Source organism: Aulonocara stuartgranti (assembly GCF_965226115.1).
Source record: "Aulonocara stuartgranti genome assembly, chromosome: 22".
Taxonomy (NCBI): Eukaryota; Metazoa; Chordata; class Actinopteri; order Cichliformes; family Cichlidae; genus Aulonocara; species Aulonocara stuartgranti.
The window spans coordinates 8,846,600-8,871,077 of NC_138957.1; the positions used below are offsets into that span (position 1 = coordinate 8,846,600).

Sequence of the window (24,478 nt, forward strand, 5' to 3'; positions counted from 1 at the left end):
AATGGGGGTCCCATGGAGTACAAAAACTCCCCAAAATGTACATTTGGTGAGGTAAACAACTTCTGGAAATGTTCATTGTGTTTTTGATAAAAGTGGCTGAGACATACTGAGTTTTATTTTTTGATTTTTATAGGTTTCAATTGCAGTAAAATGCATTTCTGTTAGTATTAGGGACATCACAACACCATGGGTTGCTTTATAGAATCCATTATCTTCAGTCATGAAGTGAGCAGCAGCAGAGAATTTCTAGCAGCAAAGTGATAATAGTCATTGCCTTCAACCGCAACAATACAAAAATGGAAGTTTCTGTAGTGTTTCTAAGACTGCATTCCAGATACCTCAGAACTTGAATGCCGCTAGTGACCGTGTTCCACAAGGAGCGAGTAAAACAGGATTTATTTTGGTTCTTAGCAAGGTAGAGTCAATCCGGTAGTAATATCAGCATAGTACTTATCAGTGCTCTGCATATGGCTTAGTTAGTTAGACAAAAAATACACAACGGTGGCAGTACAGAGTAAAAGTTTACAGCTTTACTAATGTTTCAGCAGTAAAGTTCAGTGCCGCCATCTTGGACTGCCAACTAATTTCGGTACGGATTAATATAACAAGGAATGGCTGTCGTAGACTGGTTCTGAAACTTACACTTTCCTGGTTTAGACACCCTTATTGTGTCTCCCAGTGCTCAAACACAAACTTATTATGCTAATAGCATCTTTTTACTCGTTGCAAATTGTGCTGTGTATCTTGAAAAATAAAGGGGCTTTAGAGTGTAATAAGCTGTAGTGGAAGTAATGTGCATTATTTACATTGCACAGAACAAAACACACTCTTACTCTTGGAGTGTTTGCTTTAGTTGGGTGTTTCTCAATTGCCACTCTTCATGGTGATTTTATGATAATGATATGGTAATTGCGGGACTCAGCACCGCGGACAGCTCCCAAGTGTCGCTCCGCCCCCTTCCGCCCGCTACGTGAGCGCGCGGCGACCAATCACTGCCTCCGCCTCGGTTCAGCTCTGGATACAACAGAGGGAGCTTCAAAGAGCCCCTTCACCCACAGAGGAGAGGACCGCTCCGGGTGTAATGCGTAGCTGGGCTTTGCCTTCTGCTTGGATGGGATAAAACCTACCGTTCAAATTTAAACGCTCACTGTGTGTGTGTGCGCGCACGCGCGTGCGAAAGAGAGAGAGAGAGAGTGTGTGTGTATTCCGCGAGGACTGGGAAATGCTCTTCTAGCGCGAGCGCGGATGACATTAGAGCCCGCGTTTTTTCCTCCCCCCACACAAATATTCCCAACTTGGAGCCTCCTGGACGCCGAGCAAGTTTTTGTTTTGATCTTTTCTTGAATTGCGTTTGAGCAGTGTAGCTGGAAGCCCAGAAAGCAGCGCAGGACAAGATGGGGAGCGAAAAGTACTTACCGGAGCTCATGGCAGAGAAGGACACGCTGGATCCGTCTTTTCAGCACTCCCTGCGGCTACTGGATCAAGGTAAGCGTCCCTGGATAAACACTGAAGTAAACACTTGAGCTGCGCGAAAAATGTTTAGTAAGAACTTTTAGTTTTTAACGTTTGGTCTCCAGGCTACACGACATCAGCAGTCCGCCCACTTTTGAGTTAAAAATAAGAGGTACCTACAAATTTCCCCTTGGTCACACTAGCACAGCCAGGTGCTTTTTAGCAACAGGGCTGTTTTTGCCAAGTTTTCATGCTCACACTGTGCTTTAGCCTCCAGTAGTGAATAAAATATGGCAGGAGAGACTAAACACTGCACCTTCAAACCTTTAAATTGGCCAAGCCTTGGCGTGAATGATGACATTTCAGCTCGTCTTAATTAGTTTGCAATTAGTGGATATGATATGTCATAAAGCCGGGGAAATGCCGGTAAAGTGAATATCTGAATATCCTATATATTTTTTTTCTTTTTCTGATGGCATACCGTGAAATGCTAGCCTGCAGTTCGTGAAAGGAACGGAATGACATCTCAGTTTACAGGCTGCCCTCATCTCTATCCCCGTGCTGACATGTGTGAGCTGTGGTGCCAGCGCAGGAATAATCGCTCTTTATTCAGATAGAAGTGTTTCCTATTTTGAAGACACGGACGTGACTGAAATGGTGTGTGTGTGTGGATGGAGCGACAAAAGCGCTCGCATGCAGACGCTTTAATTAATCCGCTGCACAGGGTCCTGCTTTGAAGCTGTCGGGGTCCCCCCCCCCCTTTTTCTCTTGCAAACACTTTCTGGAGACTCCTGAGCTCTAAGGAGTGTGCTTTTACAGCAGCCAAGTGCATCCTTCAAGCAGCACTCACGGGCTTTGTTCGAGAGTCGAGCAGGCTGTTGGTGCCTTTACAGGTAACAGACGAGACAAGGAGCCCAGGTCTGTAAGCAGTCCTTCTGGGTTGTAACTAATTCTGTTGAATCCCAGCTCTTTTTATGCCGACAGCTGCGCCAGTTCTACTCGCTGTCTCGCAAACTTGGGGGATCTCAGGGTTAAAAGGGTTCGCTGGGGCTCAGAGCAAAGCCAGGCACGAATCAAGTTCAATGGTGTTAAGATGCTGGAGTTTGCCATAGTTACAATCAGTTTACAGGTTATTTTGATCCCTGGTTGTTTGAGCCAATATAAAAGAACATGTAAAGTGATCTGAAAATGACAGGAAAAGGGAAATCAGGAAAGCAGTTAATGGGTGGGCCCTTAATTTAAAATAGGCTCTTTAATGTAATGTATGCAGGTGTTTAAAATGTACTTAATTATTTTGAGTTTTCCGTCTGTTTTGCACACCTAGTGAAGAGTATAGTTGTGCATACTTGTTTGAGCTTTCACTTTTGCGTCCAAATCTCTAAATTTGTGCTGTTGCCTTGGTTGTTTTAGTTGTGTTGAGGACAAAGATTGATTAGTGTAGATGTGCTTTGCGGCTCCCAGTGTTTGCGTGTGCGAGAACAGTGTAAAGATTGAGCTGCTAATGGGCCACTATGACTGAGATGATCATTGTTAATATTGTTCAAATGTGCTGCAGTGTGGGGGGGATATGAACACAAGCTGTCTCTTAACACACGATGTAAACACTTAGTTAAAAATGGGTCCTTTATGCCAACATTTTCTGACTGTACGTACTATAAAGATTACTGTATTGAGGTTGTGTAATGGGTATCTAACTTAAAATTAGAGATGTCAAGGTCTTGACTCGTCCTTAAGTACGGCACATCGAAAATAAAGAACTTGGATGGGATTAACTTTAGGTTAACTAACTTTTCTTTAGGTCAGTTTGCTCAAATTCTTTTCGGAGTAAATCGTAATAAAAACATGGTGGTTTTATGTAAAAGTCAGGTGTGTTAAATATTCCATGTCCCGTTAACAGTCCAGTGAGTGTTGCACCTTGTTTTTCTACAAGGTCCTGCAAGGACAGAAGCGTACACAGAAAAATGAAGCAATTATACTTCTATTACACTCCTATACATGCTCCTAAATATTAAAAATATAGATAGCACAGTGTAAAGCACAAACTCTGTGACTGACTTTCTGTTTTAACAGGTTTTTGCACAATATTATAAATAAAACTATTCCACTGCGCTGCTCTGTCTCACAGCCTACTGATGAAAGTGACTGGTTTAAAAGTGTGGCACATTCTTTACTGGAAGGTAGACAATGAAAAATGCAAGAGCCAAAAGGCTTTGATCTCCTTTTTTATATATAGTGAAATGTAAACAGAAGTGACTCTAGACTAACAGAGTAACTGTCCTCTGTTAGGTCTGTATATTTTGGAGGCCTCACAATATCAACCATTGGGTCTTATTTGAAAAAGCAGCATTTTTCATTGAGCTGATTCATGTACAGTAAGGTAAATTCATTCCACTCAGTAAGGCAGATAAGCCTTTGTTTCACTCAGCACTTTTGGTTATCAGCTCCTTTTCAGATCTAGGTTAGATTTTTTTTTTCTAACAACACTCATTTCCCTTGCTGATAGAGGGAAGATGGCAGCACCGAATCCTTAATGCTAGTTGAAAGACACTTACCAGCCACCTCTGTGACAGACTCTCTCTTAAAGACCTTTATCCACATGGCAGGTCTTCTGTAGAGTTCTAGCAAATATTAGCCTCTTACCGGAATGGAATAAAAGTGAGTGAATACTTAAAGTATGGGCCAGGATATGCCAAAAAAGAAATAAAAAAAAAGAGTGTGAAGTAAAATATTGTACAACAAGTTCTTAATGTAGTACTTCCAATAAAGTTAGTTGGCGATATTTTCGTCGAGGGCAAAGATTGCACTTGGACGCTGTCGCAGTGGCAGAATTAATCCGTGACATTTTATGAAGTAAGCGGTACTCTGCGGTGCACAAAATTTGGCCGAAACAGTCTGCCACAACTCCAAAACTGTAAATACTGTTATCTCTCTCTTACACAACAGATGGAACACGATGCGGCTTAATAGAGCACTTCTTCTGCCATCTTGCTGATGAGTTCTGGACTTGATTATGCAATTGGCAGGGGATGCAGGGAACAGAGCCGGAGTAACTGGAGTTACTGCGTGCACACGGCGAATATGAGATTACTCCAGGTCTGGAGAGACTTCCATTCAGGAAAAATTAGGGGGGCATTGTATTGGAAGCTCGGGGACGGGGCGGACTGCTTTGATAAGTTTGAGCCATTCGCAAAGCTCCTCTCCCGCAAAGAGCATATCTCTTCCCCCTGTGACAAGCCGCATACAGGCAGCATCAGGCTCTTGGAGCTGGAGGAATATCTTAAGCCAAAACAAGAGACAAGCAGGACTAACAGTCTGCCTGGAATGAAAAATCCTCAGCAGCATACTAATGAAGTGCTTCCAGGTACGAAAACACCTCATGTGGCAGGAAGTGCGTCTGTTATTAACATGAAATCACGACTGTAAAAAATTGTTATTTCCATTGTGAATTTAACTAGTTGTTTTGAGAGCAAAAGTTCATCCAGGATCTTAGAAACAATCTTAAATTTCACATTATTACTGGAATTCTACTTCGCTTCAATTCATATTTGATGTGATCCACTGTGTGCTTTGTTCTCCTTAGTGAACAAGGCTTTTATTGTTCTCTTCACTCAGTGGAGATGCAAATTGGAGAAATCTAGCAAGCCATGCTACCCGAGTGATGACATCAAAGCATCTAAGAAGTAATGTGCGGTAAAATAATAGATAAAGGTGGGACTGTTTGCTGACTTGGGGGAAATGAATCTGCTTTAAGCCGTGTGTGTCTGCGCAGCGTGCAGAATGTTAGCAGAGCAGCAGCTCTGGTGCTCTGCGTGGGTCTGCACAGGAGGCGTTCAGGTGCAGTGTTCAGCTGTACATCACCTGCAGGTCTGGAAGCCTAGCTTACAGTCACTGTAGTAATGCACATAGAATACAGGAAAATAAATTTAGAGTGTAAAAATAAATTTTAGGAGCCACTGTCTTTCCATTAGAAAAGTTGCCAGACCCTGGTGACTATAAGGGGAGAAGGGACTTGATACAGTGTTGTACAGGATTCATGAAGTGCGATGCAATTGTTAATTCTTAATTTTGTGGTAGTGCAGAGAGACCAGCAGCTACAGTCCCTGTGCAAACAGGAGGAGAAAAAGGTGGGGGGCGTTGGGAAGCTTTTTCCAAGGGATTGCCACAGTTGATGGATCCAATGGATTTGGCATACATTTTAGACAGGAGGCCCTTCATCGTGCAACCATCCTATTTATCCGATCTTGGGACTGGCACTAGGCGTAGACTAGCTCTGAGGCTGGGTTTGTTTCCACCTGTTGTGACCGGGAATTCCCAGTGGATAGATGCAGCACAGGTCAGCTGAGGTCTGTTTGGCTTTGCTTGTTGTAGAAACCCTAGTTACAACAAGGTTAGCATGTGAATATACACATATTAAAAGGTTAGGATTAATGAGACATTTTATAATTAAGTCTCGAGAGTCAACAAATGGCCAAATCACATGACTGATTTAAGATGATGTAGCAGCAAGACACAGTCCCACTGACTCTCTGTTTCAACGTCAAAAGTGCAGACCTCAAATTATGGAACAGTTTTCAAACCTAACTGTGCAGTTCTATGGATTTTATTGACAGTTTACCTTGCTTATGCTGTCTATGTTGTGGACACGCCTAACTGTAATTAACACAGAAGCTTTTGAGCTATGTTATGATGTGAATGATACTATTAAACTATGTAAAAAAAAATAAATGCCCTGAATGGTAAATGGACTGGTTCTTATATAGCGCTTTTCTACTCATCTGAGCACTCAAAGCGCTTAACACAACTTGTGCATTCACCCATTCACACAAGCACATTTTTCTAAGTGCTTTATAGCTAACATTCACACACATTCATACTCCGATGGATGCATCGGAGAGCAATTTGGGGTTAGTATCTTGCCCGAGGATATTTGGCATGCAGACTAGGGGAAGCCAGGAATCGAACCACCAACCTTCCGATCAGTAGATGACCTGCTCTACCACCTGAGCTGTAGCTAAATATAACATTTAGTGTTATATTTTAAATAATCTCAACAGATAATTTAGATTCTTGTATTTTTTGTCAGTTTGATATTGCAAAGCACCATTTGCTACTGTTGGTGCTGCTCTCCCAAAATGTATTAAAGTTATGGTTAGCACATATGATATGTTAATACATTTTATATTTGTTTAAACTCAGTCTGGGAACTCATCAGCTGCTTTGCCAAATTAGCAAAATTAGATAAGTTAAAGGCCACATGATGTCCGATAGGCCAGTTACCTGCTTGCAGCAAAGCCTGCTCAAATGTGATTGGTCAGGGCTATGGAAACTATAAAGCATGAGGTCCTAGAAATCCTCCCCTGTCTACAAATTCTACATATTAATAGTAATTAGGGCTGAACGATTATGGAAAATAATCTAATTGCGATTTTTTGCCCCAAGATTGCGATTGCGATGCGATATGCGATTATTTTTTAAGGTATTTGTCTTCTGTATTATTAAACAAAGACAAGCAATACATCATATAGTATGGCCAATACTATATTACATTAATTTTAAACTGTTCTTTCCTGGAAGACAGACCTCTGTTATGATGACATGAGGTGATGCATGAATTGATGACTGACATTTTTATTTAACTTCTTCAATCACAACAGTATATTTGAACATACACAATAGTTTATTTTTAGCTTACAAACATCTGAGCATAAAGTGCTGACAAGGAACCCTGGTGTAAACATTAAAATGAAAGTCAGTACAATGTGCAGATTGCAGAAATATACATAAAAAAAATCAGTGGCTTTACCACACTCAGTTTTTCGACATCTGTGAACTACTAGACAGTCATTCAATTAAAAAATAATATTAAATAAATAAAACTAATAAATAAAAAATACACACATCTTACTGATCTCTGTAGTCAGTAACATTACACATAAAGTGCAAACATAATAGCAATTGTATAAACACACACACAAACACGCCTTTAAAGTTTAAAGGCGTGAAATTGGACGGTCTAGTTCTGATTAGCGTCACCGCTGTCTCGGTGGAGTTTAATAAACTCGGCCGTCTGCTTCTTGCTATCTAAAATATAACCAGACACTGGTGTAAATTCTCGACTGTCTCATACTTCTGTTTAATAAGTTTTCTGTTTGACGTTTAGTCAGCTGTGTAAAAACCAAGGAGGAACCCACCCGGGGGATTAATAAAGTTTTATTTTATCTAATCTAATAACTTTAATCTCAGCCAAACCGATTTACTCACGAACAAACAAAACACTGAAAAAAGCCCAACAATAACATTTTTAGGTTGTCTAAGTGACTTATATATTACGTTTAACCCGAGCAGCGAAACTCCGCGGTGATCTGAAAATGATGTGCCGGGAGTTGTGCCGTTCTCGGCCGCATCAGTAACCCTCGAGCTCCCGGCTAGCTGTCGAGCTGGTGGGTAGCAGACGCCTCTGAAAACGTCGAAGCACTTTTGCAAATATGGGATATCTTGATAAACCGAGCAGATATTTGATGTTTACACAACTACTTTCTCGCCTGAAAATATGTTAAAAGTTTATTTTGTGACCCAGAAAGATTAGTATGAGTAATTTTAAAACTTAGTAGCGGCCGCCATTGCTGGAAACTGGAGTTTGGCTGGGCCGCGCTATGAATTCTGGGATATGGTAGTAATTTGGACAGCCTTCGGCGCGTCGCTGTGACGTAATCGGTCTACAAATACGGCCTCAGGAGGATGCAGCCCATGAATTGTATAATATAATCGCAGTATAATCGCAGCCTTTGCGGTTAGAAAATTGCACTTGATCATGTCGCGATATTATCGCAAATGCGATATATCGTTCAGCCCTAATAGTAATAATAATGGAAATGAGTGCAAACTTCTTTACAAATGACCAGGCCTTGTCTTTTTAATAGTACAGCATCAACAAAGAAAATGAATATTGGATGAACCTTTACTTACTTGTTTTTGATGGAGTAGAGAAAAGTGTTACAGATGGATGTCTTAAACCAAACACAAGCCATGACAACAAAATTCAAAAAGAAAGTTACATAAAAGCATAGAGAAAAAAAGAGGACAACTTTAAAGACACATTATTGACAGTCTTGTTGATAATGCTTTTGGAAATGTAAGCTTTTTTTCTGCGTGTAGGTGTTACTCTACTCCTGATTAGCTCCTCGCTGTCAACTCATTTTGTTTGGCTCTAAAGTGAGGTGCTAGACTATGTGACGAAAATGCGAGAGATTCAAAGATTTTTCAGCTCTCGTTTGACGTTGCAGCCTCGATGCACACTGATGAGCTAAATATTAAAAGGAGGTAAAGCTGACAGCCTTGATCACCTTGGAGTTGTACCACCCACCGTGGCATTTTTGCAGTCCTCCACAATATCAGGCAGAAGATACAAACTTTTTGTGTACACCTTTGATTATTAAAGATCATTGAAACAAAATTTGCTGTGCTTCAAAGGACAGACAGTCATGTTTTTGTGTGGGTTTCTAGTTGTAAACAAGTGTCTCCTTGCAGCAGATGTATTCTCTTTGTTCAGGATGTGTCTGCAGAGCTGCATGCAGCCCGCTCTGAATCTTTCAGGACCTCTGGCCCAGTTTGGACATTGTAACCTCAGTCCCACACATAAGATGCTTTTTTTAATTGGATACTCCACAGCGGGAGCCTGGCACAATGTTTGGATTACATTAACAGCCTGAGCTAGCTTTCCCATCAAAAAAAACCCCTAACAGCTACAAGCACACACACACACACACACGCACGCACACACACACACACACACACACACACACACACACACACACACACACACACACACACACACACACACGCACGCATGCACGCACACACGCACACACACACACAGAACATCTGCAAAAAATGAGCAGGTGTGGGAAAGTAACCTTAATTCAGACATGATGCTCCTATTGTTAATTCATACATTTCCGTCTCATCAGAAGAACAGAGGGTATTTTTAGCCATGCTTGATTTTGTGTCCTGAGTGAGAGCAATCTGTGGGATACAATGCCCAAAGTGTGCAGAAATAAGCTTTGGCATAGGATCAAAGGCAGAGATATCATTTTGTTGGGGAAACAGTACTTGATAGTGATAATGATCTGCGGCTCTGCGGCGGGCCGACACGCTGAGCCACACAGCGAGGTGGAGGTGAAGGCGCAGCCACAGCACTGAATCTGTCTGAGGCCATGACCTGACTGGTGATCTGACCCACAGATGTAGTGAACTCGCAAGTGAACTGTAAGTGAGCAGAAAAGCGGAGCTCCAGAAACTGGCTTTGCATGCAGACGAGTCTGCAGAGCGTTGCCGTGGCTGAGGGCTGTTTGCGGAGCGCCGTCTCCTGCTTCGCAGCAGCTCCCACTGGAATCCAGGGGTGAATTGTAGGCCAGGACGAACGCAGGCACACCCCGGCTATTTCCAAAATCCTGCTTGTTTGCAGGCGTGACGGATCACATATTTTTCTTGATTTCTCCGCTAATGTGAAATGCATGTTCTCGCTCATTAGGGCAGCAGTAATGAGCCGCTTCGAAGGTGCACCTGATAAGCTTTAATACAGTTAAAATGTAAAACCTGGAGTATGTTAATGTTACTCAAGTTATAGAGTCACACTGGTACATGTAAACAAACACAATCACTAGTTATCAATTAGAATGGTAAATAGACTGCATTCATAAAACACTTTTCTGAGTGCTCAAAGCATATTCTGTCCTTAGGTATGTCTATTGTATCCTTTTGAGGGGGTACTTATTTTAACAAGAAGACCCTTTACAAAGGGTGACATAGGGGTACCTATTCAGGTAATTTCTTGAGTTGGGTAGGTATGTATGTGGCCTTTCTAACTTTACTGACTCCTCAAAGCTTTATTTTGTATCTGAACCCACAATAGATTTGGGGAATACTTACCTAGCATGTACATCTTTGCCCTGTGAGAGGACAGGAGAACAAATCTTAAATTCTTAGAGAAAATTTTTTTGTCCTTTGGATGTTTCCTGGTGTTGTAAAGGATACATACTTTTACTTCCAGGTGCAAATATGTATCTTTTACTGCCTGGTAACATATATATGAACCTTTTGGACGTTTAAAACGGTGCACATAGTTACCTTAAGGTCCAATAATTATTCATGTCATTATTTTATTCAGTCAGTAATCATGTAGATTATTCCTGTAGGTACACAAATGGATTTTTCCTGCATCCTTTTCTCTGAGTGAGTATATGAAGTATGAGTGTGTGCAAGAAAATGTGTCCATTTTAGAATTCATAACAATACATATTTGCTTCACAATGCAACATTTCCATTAGCAACCTGCTGTTTTATAGATATATAAAACATATATATATAGCTTCTTTGTTGCCTTCATGAGGAAGACTGATAGATGTTGATGCGTTTTCATTAAGCCCATATTTATCAAGTCGTGTTTTTATTCTCAGTCACCTACTGATATATATGTGGAATTAGATTTTGTGTTCCAACGATGTAGGCGGATTTCTCCCTCTTTAAAGCTAGACTTTGTGAGTTTCGAAAGAAAAAAAAACAGCGTTTGACTAACAAATAAAAAAAACTCATAAGCAATAAAGCACACTCCTGTGGGAGGAACCTGACTACCAGAGAAAACCCAGCAGTCACCACCAATATTAAAGACAGAGACAGAGTTAGATACTTCTTAGAACATATTAAATGTTTTTTATCTACTTTAAATTTAGTAAAACCTTAAAATCTAAAAGTAAAGTTAGTATTTTAACTTATTTGGCCACACACAGACTGGTAGTAAACCTTAAAATCCTTAAAATGAGGCAAAATTTGCAAAGAAGTATGAATATATGTATATGTATCTGTTTTGGGCCTTCAACGTGGTCCACATAGTTAAGACCCAACTCTTTAGTATTAGTGTAGACAACTGTAGAGACAGAAATGGATTTTTACTGTGTCTCTGTTTCCAAAAGTGTGTATTGTGTATGAATGGCTGTTAGAAAATGCATCCATTTTAAAATTCACAACAATACATATAAATGTATACTTCCCAATGTTACAATTCCATTAGCACCTTTTAATTTAAATGACTAAACTTTTCTGTATTATATGTTATATATATCTTCTTCTGGTAGAAGTTGATGTGTTTTTATTAAGCACATATTTACATAGGGCTTCGTTATTCTCAGCCACATACTGGTGTATGTGGAATTTAATTTTTCATTCCATACATGTGGGCGTATATTTTCTCTTTAAAGCTAGGCTTTGTGTGTTTTCAAAGGAGAAATAACACATTGTTGACTAACAAATACAAATCTCAAAGTGTAACTCATGAGCTATAGAGCACACTCCTACACAATTATAAATGAGTGTATCAGAGCTGCTTATTAGCTGTTTTTTATATGAGAAATAAAAACTATGAGAAACTTCTTATATTTAATAGTTTGCAATTCTTACAGCTCATGCAATTTTATTAAATTATTGCAATGTTCTTTTACAAATATGGTACAAATATGTAGCTTCTACTGCTTAGGAACACACACATATATTTTTTATACATAAAAAATATACATATGTGTTTACCCCCTTGAAGGGGTAAAAAATGGTTGCCTTAAGATTCATTCAACATATAGAGTAGAGGAGCTAGTGATTAAACCACCTGTGTTGCACAATAATATTAATAATAATTATTATGTATGTCCGCGGTTCCAAACCCCCGGGCCATGGAACGGTACTGAGTCGTTTGATACCCGAGTTGAGGCTCGGGTAGGGCTGGGTGATATGGCCTAAAATTCATATCGCATATAATTTGAAGCAAGTGCGGTAACGATATATATCGCGATATATTCTTTTCTTCTGTATAACGTATTTTCCACACTATAAAGCACACTTAAAATCCTTTTAATTTTCTCAAAAATCGAGAGTGTGCCTTATGTATGAATTCTGGTTGTGCTTACTGACCTCGAACTGATTTTGGCGTGCAGAAATCTGTTGAAAAATGTTTTAGTACAACTTTGGTAAGCCGCACTGCTTGATGGATTGTCAGAGCATTACGGCTGCCGTAGTGAGGAGCTTCACGGAGTAATCTGGGTCCAAAACTCCGTCCCTTTAGGTCCCAAAGTCAAACGAACACTGAGAGTTAAAAACGGTCTAAATTCCTTAATCTTTAATAAAATCATCAGCGTTGCTGCTTTACCAGGTGTAACAATTAAGTTTAACATCCATGCATCCATGAAAACAGAAGTTATTAAATTTAACGGAGTTATAAGTTAACAGGAAGTTAGCTCGCTAGTTTACACCTAAACATGACATACCATGTTCTGACTGAGAGATTTTTGAAACTAATTAAAACGTACAGCTCTGCTACCACTTCCGACATAAATGAAGAAAGAAAACCAAACAGCAGTGGTGTTTGCAGGGTTACTGAAATTGGACTACCTGGTATATAATGTTGTGCTACGTGATTGCTAGCGACATAGCTATGTTAGCATAACATTAGCACAGTGAAGCTGGAGGATGAACGCCAACCTTTCTTCCACTCAATAAAAGTTAACGTGAGGGATTCTGGTGGTCAGGGACAAATGCAATCGCATAGCAGGATGCTATACACGGGCCAAACTTCAGTCAGGAGAATTTTCAATTTCAATTTCAATTTTATTTCTATAGCACATTTAAAAGTCACAGGTACAACAAAGTGCTTCACAGACGCACACATACTTACAGGTTTACAGCAAAAGAAAACAATCAACAACAAAAAATACAGTTATAGGATGGTACTATTGCAACAAGCACGAACCGGGAAGAAATTAAGCTAAGTAGTTTGAAAGGCAAGCTTAAACAAATGGGTTTTTAACCGTGATTTGAAAGATTGAATAGTTTCCGACGCACGGACATCAACCGGCAGGCTGTTCCACAGTTTTGGTGCAGCAAAAGCAAAGGCACGATCCCCCTTCATCTTTAGTCGAGACATTGGTTGCATTAGGAGCCCCTGATTAGAGGATCTGAGTGCCCTTGTAGGGATATATAAATTAAGAAGGTCAATCAAATAACTGGGTGCCAAGTTATTTAAGATTTTAAAAGTGTATAGAAGAATTTTAAAAACAATACGGTACTTGACAGGAAGCCAATGGAGGTTAGCTAGAATAGGAGTGATATGATCCTGTCTTCTAATGCCGCTTAAAAGGCGTGCTGCGGCATTCTGGACTAATTGTAGGCGTTGGATGAGGGAGAGTTGGAGGCCTAAGTAAAGAGAATTACAATAGTCCAGTCTAGAGGTTATGAAAGCATGAATGAGCCTTTCAAGGTCCTTGTGTCGTAGGTAAGGCATTGCCTTCAAAATTTGGCGTAGTTGGTAGAAGCTGGTTTTTACCACTGCAGCCACTTGCTTATCTAATTTGAGGGAACTGTCCAGGACTACTCCCAGATTTCTGACAGTAGACAATAGATGACTGGCATAAGAACCTAAGGTCCCCGATAGCTGTTTCAACGGCATATGGCTACCAAAGACGATAATTTCTGTTTTGTTTTCATTGAGGGTAAGCGAGTTATGCAATAGCCAGTCTCTGACATCACACAGGCAGTTAAGCAACGGCGATAGCGGGGATTGGAGATCCAAATCCAGAGGGAAATAGACTTGGATATCATCCGCATAGCAGTGGAAAGAGATATTGTGATTTCTGAAAATTTTTCCCAGGGGTAGCAGATAGAGAACAACTGAGATTATTCGTCCACAATACGAGGTTAGTTATTAATATACTGCAACAACATGGGAATAGAGCAGCTGCGAGAGAATTCAACATTAATGAATCAATGTTACGGAAGTGGAGGAAGCGCAGTTTTTGGCTTTCCCAATATTTCAAAAGTGCTTCATCTCTTTGATATGACTTTCGCCCGGCATAATTTGCATATGATAATAGTTTTAGCCGCTGCGATGGTTTCAACCAAAACAGGTGCCGCTTGATGACATCATCAACATGCGCTATCGCGATAGAGCGGTATAGTCAAAATCTCTATCGTTGGCCAAATTTATATCGTTTCTATCTTATATCGTTTCTATCGCCCACCCCTAGGCTCAGGTGGGATTATCTTTATGTGATTATCTTTATCGGTTTTTATCGTTATTTTTTTAGCGTTTTTATCATTAACTCAGTTTCCCTGGGTCTTTTCCTGTGTGTTATGAATAAGTCTTCTTTTTTTTGCTACCAGTACTGGTTTTATTTTGTCTTTTTCTCCATGACTCCTTAATGACCGGTCCGTGAAAATATTGTCGGACATAAACTGGTCGGTGGCGCAAAAAAGGTTAGGGACCGCTGATATATGTCATTAAAGGCCTGGAAGAAAACCATGACAAATGTATGTAATGAAAACGGAATTGCTTAAAGTGATGAACCCAATGAGAAATGTCACTTATCTGTATTTTCCTCTAGCTAAATGGGGCCTTTTAGTGGCTTTCAGCTCACTGTTTTGGTTTTACAATGTACCACATGTGTACCAATGTGCCAGTTATACTCCATATTCCATTTGCCATTTTCAGTATATGCCCATCATAAACTACAGCTCGGTAAAAAGATAAATAAGAATTATTTATATTTACGTGCACTACAGAAACAAGACTGCAACTGATGTTAATGCCATGGTTGCTTGATGTGCACAATACAGTGTACGCTTAGCAAGTAATTCTCAAGTAAGTACTAAATACCATGAATATCAGAAAAAAAAGAGCCAAAATTATTTGGCTCCATAAACATAGCAATAATCTTGAGTAAGATGTATCTTAAATTTATAAAATCAAAGGTTTATAATTTTGTTTCTAACATTAACTAATGTACTAAAGAGCTTTATTTGTTTATTTTTTTGTTAATTTTGTTTTTAACCTCCTAAGACCCAAACTCTTCCACAGCATGCATTTTTAATTTCTCTTTGATATTTGGACATATTGGGGCCCAATGAATGTAAAAACAAAGAATTACGAGATTTTTTCTTTTTACCTTATTTTTGTTTTTATGAAAAATAAGAGCCACATATGAGGATATTTGTTTAAATGTTTGATAGAACAGCAGCAGTATAACATCCTAATAAGTGGATATCAGGCCCTTGTAGAGCAAAATTGAGTATTTTGGTCTAAATAACCCAAAATGTGATGTCCACATATGTGGACGCCAGGTCCTAGGAGGTTAAAGCCGTTACCAATAGGCATCGTTTTAGCATCACTGTCCAATACTAAGAGCATTCCTGTTGTAGCTTATGGGCTGTGGCTTTTCTGGGCGCTTTTTTTGCTCATTCCACGCCACAGTGCTTAATAATTGCATGATTACTCTCCAGCTTTTGGCTCATTGGGCTTTCCTTGCACCTCTATCATTGTCCACACAATCTCATCACCATATTTCACAGAATACAGTCTCCACCTGGCGCAAAGCTTGCCGTGGGCTCAGTTTGTTGATTTAATGTTGAGACTGTCAAATTTCCATGTTGAACACGCTCCTCAGGTCTAAACGCTGCATTCATATTTCACATGCCACAGAAATGTGCGTTTTCCTCCTCGACCGGCTTGCATACCTTGCTGAGGGCCTGCCTCGAGCTGTCTACTAGGAAGGCTGTCCAAGAGGAGACTCAATTAAAGCGGACGGTCAGAGCTGCTTAAATAATGCAAAGCGCACTTGTTTAGGCAGCAGTATGCTGTAAGCAGATATTCCACCTCTATGGTTAGAAGATCAGCCATAAGTGTGTGTTGCTAGGTCCTTGACAGCACTGGGTATGGTTTAAAATTTTAGATACAGGTATTGGTACAATAAAACTACTGTTTTCCCTGAAAAATTAATGTTTTTCCATGCAGTTTGGCTATTTGTAATATATTTTCAAAATTGTGCATAAACAAGACAATTAAACAAAAGAATTAAACAAAAATTATTAAATTAATAAACAAAATAATGAAAGCTTAAAATGCTGAATTAATGTTGTATCTATATCAGATTTTCAGTGAATATTTATGTCGAAGAAGAAGAAGCAGTGTCCGTTATCGTAGCTTTGTCCAAATTCAGGAACCGCATCCTCCTGTGCCCGCATTTGTAGGCCGAAGACTCCGACAAATGCGCCCTTCATTTCCACAGATTTGAAGGATGGGTCGGGTGTATACTTCGTGGCCCAACCTATCCCAGAATTCATAGCGCAGCCCTGCTCAGTTTCCAACAATGGCGGCAGCTAGTTAGTTATAATATTACTCTTGTTATTCTATCTGGGTCACAAAATAAACGTTTAACATATTTTCAGGCCAGAATGTAACTGTGTAAACCTCAAATATCTGCTCAGTTTATCAAGACGAGATCGTTTTCAAACCCACCGCCGTCTTTCGCTACTCAGGTTAAACATAATATATAAGTCACTTAGCTCAGCGGTCCCCAACCCCCGGGCCTCGGACCGGTACCGGTCCGTGAGTCATTTGGTACCGGGCCGCGAGAGTTGAGGCTCAGGTGTGAAATGTATAGTTTTCATGGTTTTTATCGGTTTTCAGCGTTATTTTGTTATCGTTTTTATCGTTAACTCGGTTTTCCTGGGTCTTTTCACGTGTGTTACGAATAGTTTTATTTTGTTGTATTTATCCGTGACACCTTAAAGGCCGGTCTATGAAAATATTGTCGGGCATAAACCGGTCCGTGGCACAAAAAAGGTTGGGGACCGCTGACTTAGGTAACTTAAAAATGTTATTGTTTGGCTTTTTTCAGTATTTTATTTGTTCCTGAGTAAATCGGTTTGGCTGAGACTAAAGTTATAGTTTTTACACAGCTGAACAAACGTCAAGCAGACAAGTGTGAGATGCTCGAGAATATACTCCAGTGTCCTGTTATATTTTAGATAGCAACGAGCAGATGGCTGCGTTTATTAAACTTCACCGAAACAATCGGCAAATTTCATTAAAATTTAATAAACTATCATCTTGTCTTTATTTTTAGTTAGCACATACCTTAAACACTTAAAGCTGTAAGCTAATGATAGTTATATAAGAGCAGATGCATGCTGGTGCAATAAGCTGTATGTTTTACGTCCAATGGACACGTGATGTGATTAGTCGACAAATTGCAAAAATAATCGGTGACTAGTCGACTATCAAAATAATCGTTTGTGGCAGCCCTAGTACATATGCAACAGCAACCATCATCCACATCATCCACACTCTGCTGCTACGTTGGAGCGTTAACTACACGGCTCCTTACACTGGATTCTTTTTATTTTGATATGTGCAGTCTTAGTATGATATAAATAGCTGATGTGATTAAAGATGCACTGATTCAATATTTGCATGAAATATTGGTCAGACGCAAACTGTTAGACTGCGTGTTAGTCTGTCATTGTCAGATAATATATGTCACAATTGAATATACAATATCTGTTCAGTTCAGCAGCATGAGGAAAATGAACAGATTGTTTTACTTGCCATTTGTGTCATTTTCTTGCCTGCTCCACTCTGTGCGTGCGGGGTTCTACACTGAGAGCAGAAAAGGCGCACTACATTCAAATCACATCAAAGTGCAGCAAAGACTCACAATGTGCTGAAATGAAGCACAAACCAAAAAATTAGGCGAGTATTGTAAATAGATTTTCATTTAATTTATCTTGCTCCCATTCTTGTTTATGATTTCACTGATATGTAAAATATTTAATGTTATAAAAAAAAATTGTATCGGTCCATGCCTTCTATCATGATTGGCTGTCCCCATCGTGCCAAGAGAAAATAAAGTGTTCATCTAGACCGGCCAGTTTAGATCTCTTATTGCAGAACTGATGCTGAGAAGCTCGTTTCATCACCTTAACAGTGCAGCCTAGATTTCAGCTTTCATACATCACATATATAGAGATCATTAATCAAAATTTTATTGGACGATAATGTGATCCACAGCGGTGTCCAAGACAGGACGCAGACAGACCAGGATTACATTGGATTAGTTTGAAAAGCAGTAGAAACTCCCAGACTGTATCAATCTGTTTGCTGCGCCTGAGGCTGAGAGACAAAGAGGGATGGGGATATAAAAGAAGGAGAGGGTTGGCAGGGCTGTAGAGAAAGTAAGAGCCTCTTTCCCCTGGGGAAAGGTTATTTGTAAGGGGATTGTACCAAAGTCACTTACAAAAGGCAAAATGCAATCTGGTGGGGGTGGTGAGTGCAATGAAATGGGAGTGGGAATAGAAAAAAACGCAGTTATGATATAGAGAGCTGCTGTTGATGTGTTAGTGATAAAATAAAAATTTTTAAAAAGTCCACGTCCACTGTTGTTGACTCATCATATCTCATCTTCTCCATCTGAAATACAGTTTTAAAAGCTTAAAAGGGTGGCACTGCGCATCCCCAACAAAATCTTTTGTTGTTACTGATACGATGAAAGATAAGTGTGATTTCCCACTCCCTCAAAGGACCGGTGTGCTGCAAAGTCATCGCTTATTCATTTTTGACGCTATGGAAGCTGTGCAAACACATTCTGCACGCTCGGAAACATCCTTTTATCGCGTGAGTGTTTTATTTTACTTTGAGATGCACTTGAGAATCAGATATATTTTCAGCCCAGTTTTTTCTTTTGCACTAAACTGCTCTATTATAGTTTATGTTTAACTTTGGAGCTTTTTTTCTCCCCTTTTTTTCTTTTTTTTGAACTTGCAGGAGCTCTTTCTATGCCCCTGCCTCACCTTGATCTCCCCACGACAGCCACTGCTTCCCTTTCTCACTCTACTCTTTATTTATGTCGTTTTGTGTGGTTGGCACCTCTATAGAGAGGATTGCACTGGATTAGCTTCTCCGCCTTCCCAACTGATCCGATCCATTTTGTGTAATCCAACTCAATTTAATTATGTTTATCGTTCCACCTCGCTGGTGCCGAGAAGCAGCAGCACACCTCTACCAAGATAAGCCTGGGGACCTTGTGCCTCTTTGCTGGCAGAGCATCTGCCTGAGCCTGTTGCTTTATAAACAGATGGTGTAAGTCACCTACACTCTCAGTAAATAATGTGTTAGGCACAATATTATGTTTTCAAGCACCGCTCAAACATCGGCGTGACATGGAAAAAATATCCGAGGCTGAAGATCATAACCCAATTTTTGATGTCGCTTGTAGAGAATTTGTACAGTTTAGCACCGTCTCCACCCTCTTGATAGTGAGAGAGTTAATATGCCCACTATACAGTCTTCCTTATTACTTTTGCAAGTCTAATCCTCAGCATGGAATTTCAAAGGCTCACAACCAAAGCCTAAAAAATGGCTCAAGGGCTCACAAATAGCCTGACCACATTGAAAATACGACTCAGCATGTGGCAATTGTGCGGTAAATCTTTGTTGCAACATGTCCTTTGGCTTGTCATGGCACAATTTCTGCGTGGGTGAGAAATACCTCTATTATGTTTTTCTTCGAGGGAGAGGACCCAAAGCAAACTTAGAGCAGACAGGCAGATGAAAATGAACAAAAAGACTACTTTTGATGTAGAGGCGGTCTCAAAGAAAAGACAGCTGGAGATCCAGAGTCCTGTACTACGGAGCAGGATTTCAGGCTTAGTGGGTTACCCAAGGCTTTTTCAGGGTTGTGAAGGTGGTCCTTCTTATTGGGGTGCATCGCTGTAGTAACTCAAACTGAAGCCATAACCTGCTCTGCAGCAGAAAATTAGCATTACCATACCCGTGGAGTTCGATGTGCACATTCTAAAAGGATCTATAGTTTGTGGGGACTAGACTAAAGTCTTTAAAATTTTTTAATAATACTAATAAGAAATGTAGCTTTCTAGGAGCAACTTTGCTTCTTGATACCCCCCCCCCCCCCCTCCTGTTAGGAACAAACTATGTTAGAGCATTCTTTTTGTTCTGTAAGCCTTAATATAGCGAAAACTGTCTTATAATGGGGTGTGCGCGAGAAGTTGATTAGACGAGTAGACGCCTAATTTTAGCTATTGTCACTAGTAAGTACTACGTGTACTAGTTATTTAATCGAATTGTTAATATTTTTAATGACGCTCAATGCTGGTAAATGTTCGTAATATGGTTGTTATGCAGCCATCCGCCACTAGGTGGAGCTGTAGCCACAATATTGTTGTAGCAAAATGCCAGAAGTTTGTTAATCTAGGCATGATCTTTTTGCTAGCCCTATTATTGTTAATTACTTGGATACTCAGTGGATACAATGAGTTTCCTCTGAAGGGTTGCTGGCATCTTCCTTAGAGATAGGGTGGGGAGTTTAGTCATTTGGGAAGGGCTCAGAGTAGACCTGCTACTCCTCCACATTGAAAGGAGCCAGCCGAGGTGGTCATGCCCTGGGTGAGGTGTTTCAGGCTTGTCCTGCTGGAAGGAGGCCCTGGGGTAGACCCTTTAGACTCTGGAAAGATTATGTGCAGATGTGTCTGGGGAGAGGGATGTCTGGGCTTCTCTGGTTTGGGTGCCAATCCTGCCACGGCCCAGATAAGCAGAAGAGGATGGATAAATGATTTATTGTTTTCTTTTCCTTTTAGACATGAATAGTAGAATGGCACAATCATCACACTTTTCAATCACAATTTTTCGTTTCTTGGGTGTTAATTTGTCATGTTTTAATAATATGTGTACATCTTTTGTAGTAACATATTTTTATATCATATTTAAAATTAGCTTATTTAATTTAAGTTACTTTTTTATTCTTCTTTGTTGTCTGTTTGGAGTATAATGTTCACGATGTACGATGCCAAGTGCCACACAGTTAAGCGCAATTAAATTATTTATTTTTAAAGGATGTGATTAGGGGTGGGTTTTGATAATCGATTTATCGATTAAAATCGATTCTGGCTTGGATAACGTGATATCGATTCATTCAAATCCTGAATCGATTTTTTAATATAAATTTATTTTGCCCGAAATGCCAGAATCTCAGTTTCAACAACCACCAAACAGCTAAAACAGTAAATGAGAGCAAGTACACGGATTCTGCACAAAGACGTAAACACAAAGCGCAGACCCGCAGATCAGAATCAGTGAGATGTCGCCTTTCTCACCCGACGGCACGGACACGGTCGGGGCTGAAAGCCGACAACTCGCTGATTCTGATGTTTCGCCGGGTCCGCGCTTTGTGTTTACGCCCTTTATGCGCTGATTCTAAAGCTGTTAGTTTTATCTCTCTCCAAACAATATTGACCGAACCAGCAGCAAAAGAAGATCCAAACTACGCTTCACATAAACATCGTCATGGATTCCCTCTGACTTTTGCTGTTTTGCTTCCACCAATAAAATCACACTTCATGCACAGCTCTCTCTCTCTCTCTCTCTCTCGCTCTCAGTATACTTCAAGAACAGTTTCCCGTCTAAAAATCTGTTTTCTGCATTATTCGCTTGCTTGTTTACGCACAAGTCTACCGTTGTTTACAGCGCTGTCGGCCAACGTTTTTTTTTCCTTTTACTTACTTCCGAAAAGAAAACCTAATTTCTGCTGTTCAATACTGAACAAATTTAAACTTTAATATTTCTGACTGTCTGAGGCAAAATTTCCCAGATTCAAATTGAATTGAATCGAATCGTGGATCGAATCGATTCGGGACCTTGTGAATCGGAATCAAATCGATTCTAGAAATCAGTGACGATACCCAGCCATAGATGTGATTAAAGCTTTCAAGTGCCTTTGTTTCGAGAGTTTTTAACATTGTCCATTAACCGGGTCTCAAATTTAACATCTGATTGTTGTTAGTTTTAGACTATTCCCTTGTTAAGTTGAAATTAGTCACCAGGAACATCCTTTGTCTTACAGCATGTCTTATAGGATCTAACAGATAATGATAGACAGATGTACTCTTGCTACAGGGCAGTGATACTAAAAGGTCTGTTGACTGACACGGTCCTCTTTTTTTGGTCAGCTTTCTGCTGTGGCTTTTTTTTGTCTCAATGACCAGTCAAAGTGCACATAATTTCGTAAAGCACCTTTTAATTCAACAGACCTACATACAGCACAATTATATCACATACATTCATGTGAGTGAAGACAGCAAAAGAAACGAAAAAACGAGCCAAGGAGGCACAGAAGATACCTAGGCTGTGGTTGGATAATCAGTTTAGTTTGGGAAGGTTCCTAACTGAATGATGTCCAGAAATTTCTGCATGATTTTACTTTGGAGATGCTGAAAGCTTTAACAAAGGGAGCGGGAAGGCAGCGGGATGCGAGAATATGAGCGGACAGCAGGCTGAGCAACATGTTTTATTTATTAACATTTCATTTCATAAATGTGACTGGTAGCCTTTCTTTTTTTAAATTTAAATTCCAGCCTCTGTAAATTTGTCTTTAGGTTGTCCACTTTCATGCAACATGCGCACAGTTTTATTATTTTCAAATGACTCACCTGGTTTCATCGTTGCTATTACTACTTCCTCCCTTTGTTTCCCTGATTACTCACCCAGCATACAGCGCACAGCCATGCTTCCATTTGCTCCGCACCCTTTCTAGCGTGCTCCCGCACCTTCATGTGTGTCCTCATGCCAGGTTTTTTTTGTTTTTTGGATCACAGTTTTTGCCTTTCATGTAAGTTTGGCCTGATGTTCTTTTCAGACTGTTTTTGGATTCTGTCTCTTCCCTGCCGCTTGTAGTTTGGACACATCTGCTGTCACATATTTGGTGCCGTCTTGGTGTCATCAGATTCCCCGAGCACTCATTTCACCAAGTCCTCCTTCGCATCTTTCCTCAAACTCGTGACGTTTTCAGTCGAAAGGTAGAAAAAGGGATTGGTAAAAAACATGGGAGGGATTTTCTTTTTCTTTTAACCCTTCAGCTGGATTCTAGAGAACGTGTACATGAGAGAGGTGAACAATAAATAAAACAGAAACCACAATTTGACAAACAAGAGGCCAACACTGGGACATTCTCCAGTTCTGTGTGGCAGTGTTAATGCAGTGGACTTTACTAGGCAGCAGAAGTTATCACCCACCAACTGTGAGAAAAAATAAAAGTCTAGGCACTGCTCTGATGTCTACAATACTTCTGTCGTCTGCACCACAGGCTGGTTCAGTGTTGCAGAATGAATCTGTTACTGAAATATACAACATGTGTCAGGAGTAAAGCGAACATTGTATGCAGTGTAGGATAATGCAAATCCAATTAGGATCAAATATAATAAACAGGACTAGAAAACATCCTTACAGAAAACATCCCTACATTTAAGCATTGTTTTGATGTCACACACAGAGGCGACCTGCTTCCAAGCATCATCCTTTAAGTAACTATTAAACATCATTAATCTTGTTTGTCGCGTTAAGTATTAAATGCCCCGCTCATCTTTTGACAGCAGAAAAAACAGAAAAAGAAAGAAAACAGGGCGGGCTTTGGTGGAACATGAATCTTTAATGAGCGAGGGTGGTGGAGATATCAGTAAATGAAAGTTAAGTGCATTTTCTGGGTTTTTGGAGCAGGAGAAGTTATCCTGTAATGCACTAGGAGAGGAGGAGGAAGAGGAGGGGAGATGGATGCTCATTTACCACCTGTGCCAGGAGACCTTTCCTCGTGTCCTGCCGGGCTGCTGGCTTCGCTGTGTCTCCCATCTCTATTTTAAGAGCTTGATATTACAGCCTAATTGTGTTCAGAGTTTTTTCAGGGGCATCTCTCCTCTGTTTCTTGTGTCCCTTTTTCTCCTGTCACATAGCATGCCAACAAAATCATTAAAAATAGAAGGCACCATTTGTAATTTGTGTTTTTTTAGGATGGCTGCTTTTAAACATGAATTATCTCGTTCTCATTAATACAGCGTTGAGAACAGATGCAGCGTGCTTTTCAGTCAGCCTGTTAACATGTCACTGCTGTTCCAGCTGGCTGTAAATCATTCATTAAGTCTAAGCAATAGAAAAGCCACAAACAAGGGGTCAAATTAGGGTATATGACCCTCATAACCAGCCCAGTTTTCCACTCTCGCCTTGGTAATGAAAAGATAGTGCTGGTTCTTCGGCACTCCAGCGGATGGTTCCTTCATTGTGCCATCTGGCAGTGCTTCTTGGTAAAGTTTGACCCCAGCATTTGCCCAGTAAGAGGCTTGTTAAAGTCTGCCCTGGGAGTTGATCTCTGTC

At 40.2% G+C, this 24,478-nt stretch overlaps 1 protein-coding gene and 1 long non-coding RNA gene across 2 annotated transcripts in view; one reads left to right on the forward strand and one right to left on the reverse strand.

The window, feature by feature from the left end:
• Positions 1-24,478, reverse strand: part of LOC309698366 — a 310,269-nt gene that overhangs the window by 110,164 nt on the left and 175,627 nt on the right. The gene's annotated exons all lie outside the window — the stretch shown is intronic.
• The window catches only part of khdrbs3 (KH domain containing, RNA binding, signal transduction associated 3), a 153,483-nt gene continuing 130,015 nt past the window's right edge, over positions 1,011-24,478 (forward strand). Inside the window, exon 1 of the mRNA XM_082520722.1 lies at positions 1,011-1,485. Within this exon, the coding sequence (XP_082376848.1) occupies positions 1,395-1,485 (91 nt within the window). The 5' untranslated portion in view covers positions 1,011-1,394. The remainder of the gene's footprint in view (positions 1,486-24,478) is intronic.